The sequence below is a fragment of the Nansenia antarctica genome, assembly GCF_963989245.1.
Source record: "Nansenia antarctica genome assembly, chromosome: 4".
Taxonomy (NCBI): Eukaryota; Metazoa; Chordata; class Actinopteri; order Argentiniformes; family Microstomatidae; genus Nansenia; species Nansenia antarctica.
Window position 1 is genome coordinate 62,498,906 of NC_137689.1, and position 9,009 is coordinate 62,507,914.

The 9,009-nt window shown below is 44.0% G+C and overlaps 1 protein-coding gene across 1 annotated transcript; it reads left to right on the forward strand.

Annotated features, from left to right (window-relative positions):
• Positions 1 to 67: 67 nt before the first annotated feature.
• On the forward strand, positions 68 to 5,499 carry LOC308156231 (putative ATP-dependent RNA helicase DDX4; the record flags this gene model as incomplete). The annotated part of the gene is made up of 14 exons (XM_080529581.1): positions 68 to 73; positions 448 to 489; positions 640 to 675; positions 927 to 969; positions 1,119 to 1,267; positions 1,461 to 1,613; positions 1,866 to 2,020; positions 2,192 to 2,321; positions 2,981 to 3,147; positions 3,354 to 3,499; positions 3,782 to 3,881; positions 4,229 to 4,499; positions 4,905 to 4,997; positions 5,425 to 5,499. 14 exons carry the CDS (start codon positions 68 to 70, stop codon positions 5,497 to 5,499), a joined length of 1,566 nt encoding a protein of 521 aa, XP_080385707.1.
• Positions 5,500 to 9,009: the final 3,510 nt, after the last annotated feature.

Here is a 9,009-nt window from a genome sequence, read left to right on the forward strand (position 1 = left end):
CTTGCTGAAACCTGCAGAAACCCTGAGCGCCACTCTTACATTGTTTGGGGAGAACCCTGGGGGTGTAATGGAGGTAAGCCATTGAATTCTCCTCACTTCTGCTATTTCCCCTCAGGTTTTGGAGGTGGCAGAGGAGGTCGTGGGGGCAGAGGAGGCTTCCGTTCTAGAGGTACATCTGATTCTGCACGGCTGGTGACAGTGAAATGAGGAACACCCCATTCCTCCTTCCATCCTCCTTCCATCTCCTGATTTCTGCCCTCACTGATCTCCCCTTCTAGAATGTTCTGTTAGCTCCATGACTGATGAAGAACAAACATGTCACACACCTGATACAGGCACACGCAGATGCTTGGTTAATCTGTGAAGATGAACACCAACTATGCTCATAAGAATGTACTAGTTGAGTTGCTGATGGGTGTGATCTCAAACGTGATTTCCTGGTTTCAGATGGTGAAGATGGAGGTGGAAGAGGAGGCTTCGGTGGAGGAGGTAATTCAGTGGGCGTTTTGTGTGTTTTTTAAAACCTTTTATTTTACCAGGAATTTGATGTCTGAGGACATGGGGTTAGAGTGTTGGATGAAACTGCCTTGCCGCACAAGTCCATCTCCTTAGAGTGTGTCTTGTCTTTGTTCTCCTCAGGCTACCGTGGAAGAGACGAAGAAGTGTTCTCCAGAGGTTCTGTCTTTGAGATATTACCTTATCAATGAATGGTCATGATTGATTTGTCGAAAGCATAACATGATTTGTTGACAAGGTGGCCCAGCCACTCTTGCATTGTTTGGGGAGAACCCTGAAATGAGCTGTCCTCTGATTTCTGCTTCCCTGGTTGACAGGAGAGATGGGCTCCTGCCCTACTTGTGTGCAAGGCTTACTTACTTAAACATGGTTTTTTTTGCCGTCTTATTGAGACCTGTTTCCCACATCAGGCTCCCGGGATGGTGAGGGAGGAGACGGTGATGCTGATGGTCAGTATGTTCATACCTGATGGCCATGGGCTCTAAATATTGCAAACTTTCTCTTCTACTGTAAACCGTCTCTCCTGGGTGGTCTAGCTAAGCAGGAGTTTCGGAGTATCTTAGGACCTTCTAGGGTGACCTTTGCCTCCCCTCCCTCCTTAGCACCTCCAACCTATGTGACCTATGTGCCCCCCACCCCCTCTGAAGAGGAATCTGATGTCTTCGCTCATTTTGACACGGGCATCAACTTTGACAAGTATGACAACATCCTGGTGGATGTCAGTGGCAGCAACCCCCCCAAAGCCATCCTGGTGAGTTCCTTCCTGGTGTCTTCATGTTGCCTCAGTTGATGACTTTCACTACCTGATGAGCAAATTTTTTTTTTACCAATTTTCACAAATTGTCTTGAATGGTTTACATTTGCTTGTTTGTCTGTGAATTGTTGTATGATCTGAAGGTACATTGAGAGACCGTAACACTGTCCCCCCATCTCTGTCCCCCCAGACGTTTGAAGAGGCTGCCCTGTGTGATTCTCTGAACAGGAACGTCACCAAGTCTGGCTATGTGAAGCCCACCCTGGTGCAGAAGCATGGCATCCCCATCATCTTAGCCGGCAGAGACCTCATGGCCTGTGCCCAGACCGGCTCTGGAAAAACAGTGAGTCGCCTTCTACAATCTACACAAAAATGTTCTATATTGTGTGTTCCAATATTTTGGATGTCATTAATCATTAATGTCATCTATCATTAACTCTTGGCTCTAGCATGTTTTATCAACATGTTTTGAATTCAAGTGCACCCTGCACAATTGCCTTAATTTTCTCTCTATGCGCAGACAAATCAATGAATACAATTGACAACAACAATCTGTAAGGGACTAATGATTGTTTTGCTGTAAACCGCTCCCCAGGCTGCGTTCCTGCTGCCCATCCTGCAGAAGCTGATGGCGGACGGTGTGGCAGCCAGCAGGTTCAGTGAGGTGCAGGAACCAGAGGCCATCATCGTGGCTCCCACGAGGGAGCTCATCGTCCAGATCTGGCTTGAGGCCAGGAAGTTCGCTTTCGGGTAAGGAGGGCAGCCCTTCTAGAATGTGTTATAAAACGTTACAGAGTTTTACAAAGTGTCCTGAACATTCCCCAGTTCTAGGATGAATGCCACATTTTCAGCAAAGCGTGAATGTTGTTTTGCCCAAAGGAACTAAAAATGATGTGACAACATTGTCCCTCTCCTCTGCAGGACGTGTGTGCGCCCTGTAGTGGTCTATGGGGGCATCAGCACCCGACACACCATAACAGAGGTGCAGAAGGGCTGCAACGTGCTCTGTGGAACCCCGGGGAGACTGCTGGACATCATTGGAAAAGGGAAGGTAACCTCATCTACTGTACCTCATCTGACCTGCAGTACACGCTATTGTACACGTATTGTTTAACGTATGAGAGCAGTTGGTGGCAGGTGATCCATATGCCTTTAGTTCTATCTATCCTACCATATCATGTGCTTTTTTTCATATAACTCCTATTTTAGAGACTACACTGGCTTCCTGTTAAGTTCAGAATAGATTTCAAAATCATTCTGCTTGTTTATAAAGCTCTCACTGCTGGCACAGCACCAGAATATCTGAAAGACCTTTTGCTAGCTCAGCCCAATAGAGCTCTCAGGTCTTCTGATGCTTGTTTTCTCTGTGTACCACATCTACAAAAGAAGAGATTTGGTGAGGTTGCATTCTCATTTTATGCACCCAAATTGTGGAATGCACTGCCAGTTACTCAGCAAATATGTTCAAGTCAAGACTGAAAACCCATCTTTTTAATATTGCCTAAATAATTAAATTATGATTATATAATGATTGGAGCACTTTGAGCTGCAACGTTTGCAGGAAAAGTGCTATACAAATAAAAGTTATTATTATTATTTAACCAACTGCTATAACTGACTGTCCTTTATGTATAGTTGTACAACTAGAGCACTTCATTGGAGTTGGTTACTCCTTCTGGAATAATACAACCCTCTCTCTCTCTCCCCCAGGTGGGTCTGAGTAAGCTGCGTTACCTGGTCCTGGACGAGGCTGACAGGATGTTGGACATGGGCTTTGAGCCTGATATGCGTAAGCTGGTTGGGTCTCCAGGCATGCCCCCCAAGGAGGACCGCAATACACTGATGTTTAGTGCAACCTATCCAACTGACATCCAGATGTAGGTCTTTCTCTCTCTCTCTCTCTCTCTCTCTCTCTCTCTCTCTCTCATGTTTGTGGAAATAACTGAAGTTTACTGCAGATAAACTTATTATGAACAGCAGAGATGATGGTTGTGTGGAAGTATTTATATTGAATGTAGTGATCTGTCTGAGAATGCATATATTGTTGCATTGAGGATGAAGAAAAGGATTTGTGGTTCTATAGGATGGCTGCTGACTTCCTGAAGACTGATTACCTGTTCCTGACTGTGGGGACGGTGGGCGGAGCCTGCAGTGACGTGGAGCAGGTGATCGTAGAGGTGTCTCAGTATGACAAGAGGGACAAGCTCCTGGAGATACTCAAGACTACAGGTGACTGTCCACACCTCACCATACAGCCTGTTCTATTCCATGCATTACCATGAGCCTGTCCTTCAATTTCTGCCTCCCCTGTATTTCAATCATAATTCTCATGAATAGTTGATCCTTTAAGACAGGTTTCCCAGACACAGATTAAGTAATAAAAAACTAAAAAGGTTCTTCAATGGATATTTTCTATAGAAAGTGTGATGGGACTAGTCCAGGACTAGTGTCAATTCATCTGTGTTTGGGGAACTTGAACGTGATGTCTGAAATGGGTTTTGTTTCTGTAAGGAACGGAGCGCACCTTGGTATTTGTGGATAAGAAGAGGAAGGCTGACTTCATCGCCACGTACCTTTGTCAGGAGAAGGTGCCTACTACTAGTATTCATGGGTAGGTGTTCTCTGTCAGGAGAAGGTTTCTACTACTAGTATTCATGGGTAGTTCATCCTGGAGCCAGGCTTCACTTCAAGGAACTGTGATGACCATATTTGAATGATTTTTATTCGATGCAATGGATCTAGATTCTAGTAGCCTCATTCATGTGAGAAGTATCAGACTTGATATAAGAGCAATGTCACAATATGAGAGTATCTTAACTGCGATTAGGCTTAGGTAAAGGATTTCATACATTTACACAAAGGTGGAAATAATATGGTATAGAGTTTCAAATCTCAACTTCAATGAGGTCTCAGTCTGGTCGTAGTGCTTGGCATTTACCGTCTTCTCACCATCAACAGAGACCGTGAGCAGCGGGAGCGAGAGCAGGCGCTGGCAGACTTCCGCGCGGGCAGGTGTCCCGTCCTGGTGGCCACCTCTGTGGCAGCACGCGGCCTCGACATCGAACACGTTCAGCATGTGGTGAACTATGACCTCCCACAAGAGATAAATGAGTATGTGCACCGCATAGGGAGGACGGGTCGCTGCGGCAACACTGGGAGAGCTGTGACCTTCTACGACCCGAACACAGACAGCCAGCTGGCTCCGGGTCTGATCAAAATCCTCTCTGGGGTAGGTCACTAAGCTAGCACTGCAGCAACCCAAAAGTCTGTCCTCTCTTCTTCTCTCCCCATACATTCCAAGACAATATCAAGGGGGAGGATGCATTTTGAGAAAGAAACGATGAGAGCAGATTCAATTAACAGGAAAAACTATAGGGACATAGGGAAGCACTCAGAATCCAGCAACCACAATCCCAATTCTCTACGTTTCTCCTTAGTGTGCACTTGTTCACTTCCCAGTATGGTGTAAAAGCAATAGATTATGGACCGATCGTCTAAAGTGGCTGAGGAGGTGTATACTTGAGGGAGAAGGATGGAGAATTGGGACTGGGAGAGTGGATTAGCAAGTGATTCAGACAACGGACAGATTTTGAGATTAGGATGCATTTTCTAACATGACTAACTCGATTCGCAGGCTCAACAGGAAGTGCCCAAATGGTTGGAGGATGCGGCCTCCGGTGCCCATGGGACCTCTGGGTTCAACCTTGCCTCCACAGACTCAAGGATGGTGAGCATCTATCAGGCTCTGCACTGGGGGAGATCCCAAATGGATCCCTGGGACCACTCTAAACCTTCACTTGGTGACGTCTGTCAGGCCGTTCCAAGCATCCCATTTAGCATTAACTCAGCACTGGCTTTCCACTGAAGAGTGAGTCACCTGTGCGGTGTTTGTGTTACCAGGAAAAGTTGCACTAGCATAACTTTATCCCTTAGAGGTGCTAAGTACCTGTCAGGTTTGTACATGTTCACAGGGTCCTCTTTTGAAACTGCCAGAATACAGTCTTGCTGTCATCAGTGGAGGCAGAAATCAACATGACAAGCTGATTTTATTGGAATTACCATGATCCTGTCCTGATTTCTGCCTCCCCTGGCTGTCACTTACCAGGCTAACTGACTACATGTTCATGACTCTCAAATCTCTTCCTTGTCTCCAGGGTGGAGCTTCAGCCAATAATCAGTCCAGCCAGCAGCCAGCTGCCAGCGCTGCAGATGACGACGCATGGGAGTGAAACTCAAATGCATCCAGCACCTCTGGAACCATTATGTAGTCTTTCTTTTAGTGTTTGAAGGGGAAAGCACTTTGCTGTCCTGTGGTTGTAATGCTTACGTTTGTGACAGATGTATTTTTGGTGCCGGCTACATAAATATCTTTTATTTACTTGTTTTAAATACTGGATAACGTGTTTGTGTTTATTCAGAAAGAAAAAAACGTTTAATAAATCCCTGTTCAGTGCATTAGTTTGTAGTTCTGAGTTGTTTGTGTTTGTCATGTTGTCTGCCTTAGACACAACCATCCATCTAACTATTCTCACTACTCCGATCAACATACATTTAACAATATCCTGGTTCAGAGATGTGTAATGCTGTGGTTGTAATGCTTACGTTTGTGACAGATGTATTTTTGGTGCCGGCTTCATAAATATCTTTTATTTACTTGTTTTAAATACTGGATAACGTGTTCGTGTTTATTCAGAAAGAAAAAAACGTTTAATAAATCCCTGTTTAGTGCATTAGTTTGTAGTTCTGAGTTGTTTGTGTTTGTCATGTTGTCTGCCTTAGACACAACCATCCATCTAACTATTCTCACTACTCCGATCGACATACATTTAACAATATCCTGGTTCAGAGATGTGTAAATACATCACCACTACTGACTCAGAACACTACTCTAAAATACACCACCATTATTGATTCAGAAGACTACTACTTACTCAAAAATGCACCACTACTACTGACTGGTTTATTACAGGGTGTCCCGCTGTCAGCCGTACCCTGCCATTCGTCAGTTAACCAACCAAGTTTCTTCACTTCCCCTCTGACCGTTACCGTTGTTGAGCAATATATTGTGTATCCTAGCTCTGTCGTTGTCGTGTTGTTTAGTCCTGTTCACCGGGATCTTACCGTATTGTTGGTACTGTAAGTTTAACCAAGTGAAGGAGAGAGGTACACATGTATACGTCGACATTTCACGGGACACGGTAAGTACAGTTGCCTTACGAGCGGGATGTGAGGGAGAATACTGCACTAGTTTATTTTGTTGTTTCTCGACCTTCTGAGTGTTTTTTCGGTATTTTAAATAATATATAGTCATAGGTTAAACGTTAGTTTTGTGGTATTTGATGTTGAACTACCGCAGTGGTTATACTAGTGTGTCTTCCGGCAGTGCGTAATTCTTGCGCACATAAAATACATTCGGGGTGGTGCTGTGCGCGATGACATTCTATAGATTCACGTCTACCATGAACTTGACACGCTAACATTTTTTTGTCGATTTTCTGGTAGATGTTTAAAATATATTTTGAAATAAAAATTCTCAATTCTTAACTGCTATAATGCATTTGTGTTTCTGTGTGTTTGCCTATAGAGTCAGAGAAAGATGCATTCCACTCCAGTCCTGTTGATGCTGCTAGTGTTATTAGCACTCTCTAAAGGTAAGGCTGTCTTGCTCTAAGGATCAAAGCAAACCTTGTAACAGATAGACCTGAAGTCTTCACTTGTAGTAGGTTCATTCTGTGATTATAGGAACCGAAGCGCTTGTTATGGCCCATTAACACTAGAACAGCCGTGCCTTTTTACCTACTATAAGAGCCGCCCCTCTTTTTCAATGTAAAGCTGCTATTTACACACAACGACCACTAGTTGGCCGCTTGTAAATTAGCCTGCTTCCTACACAGAAGAACTGCAAAATAGCTTTATACTAGCTTATCCTGGAGTGATTTAGAAAATGTAAGGATACTGGGTGGAAATTTGATAGAAATATGACCCCTCATGGCTGTTCTAGTGTTAAAGATCTTTGATACCCTATTGCAGGCCTATTCAATTAGCGGCCCGGGGGCCGCATGCGGCCCAGACGTGACCCCCGATTGGCCCAGCCATAAAAGCAGAGAAAAACGTATTTCGCAAGTGTTCAGAAATTCATGCAGAAATGTCTACAATAGTAGCCTACAGAACGTGAATATAACACTCTAAACAAACTAAGCGGGGAGCTTAAAACAACAATGGACAACGTGATGGCTACAATTAATTTTATTCGCTCCACTTCGAGCCTCCAACATTATTATTATTATTATTATTATTATTATTATTATTAACTTATTCCGCAAGCTGCTGTCAGAAATGTCTGCTGAGCACCACGATCTGCTTTTGCATAACGACGTCAGGTGGCTGTCCAAAGGCAAGGCACTGGAGCGTTTCTGCGATCTCAGAGAGGAGATTACAACTTTCCTCCGCAGCAGCAAGCAAACGAAGGCAGAAACACACTTGAATCGTATACTGGACGACAACTTCATGGCTGATGTCTGCTTTCTGAGTGACATATTCAAACACCTGAATGACCTAAATGTGGGGCTACAAGGCAGAGACAAAACTGTGATTGATCTTGTGGAACAGGCGCGTTCCAAGTCAAACTGGACCTTTTCGCGGCCGACTTCTGCACCGGCAGAATGCTGCATTTTTCCGACGCTCCGCAAATGCGTCTCATCCCCGGCACAAATCACAGATGTGATGACTGATTTCATTGCGAGGTTGAAAGAGAACTTTGCTGGTCGACTGGATGGACTTGCTCTGCCCGCAGAGGTGATGGGCTTTGCCAGAGACCCGTTCACTGCTGCAATAGAAGGGGACTTATCCACCAGAGGAAAGGGAGTGGTGCCTTCCATCGACGAGGGGAAATTCATACTCGAACTTGTTGACATGCAGTCATCCGCTACCATGGCACAGGAGCTTCGCACTAATGGACCTGCGAAGTTTTGGAGTAATGTCAACGTGCACCAGTTCCCTAACGTTAAGAAAGTAGAAATCCATGTGCTCAGTATGTTTGGATCAACATACACCTGTGAATCAAGCTTTTCACACATGAACACAATAAAAAGCTGCTCTCGTTGTTCCCTGACTAACAGTACTCTTCACCAATGCCTTCGGATTGCATTGACATCTTAAGAGCCAAATGTCACTGCTCTTGTTCAGAATAAAACATGTCACTTCTCACACTAAGAAAGTCAGCAGGGTAAGATTAGATTAGATTAGATTAAATTTGATTGTTTAACTGTAATTGTAACTTGTTAAATTGTGCACTCAAGGCGTTGATGGTTATTTTCATTCAGTTAAAAGCACTTTGTGATGTGCCTGGGTCAGCTATGACCAACATTTATATTTTACAAAATATTTTTTTTTTATTGGTATACTACTGTACACTTTTTTATGCACTTTGAGATTACTTTTGACGTGCCTGTGTCAGATGTTACCTAATTTAAAAGGAAAACTATAAATAAACTGCTTGTATTTCATTAGGCCTACATTCATTTGTGTTGGTTTGAAATGTGTCATTACCTGGTGCCTAGGCTACTGGCCGCTGAAAATGTCTGGCCCAGCAACATTTCTTGGTTTTCAAATCTGGCCCAACTGAATTTGTAATTGAATACCCCTGCCCTATTGGTAATGATGATAGATGTACATGTATTATGAAATCATTTGGGATTTCATATTTCAAATTAGAGTTGTCCATAACCCTTATAGTTAGG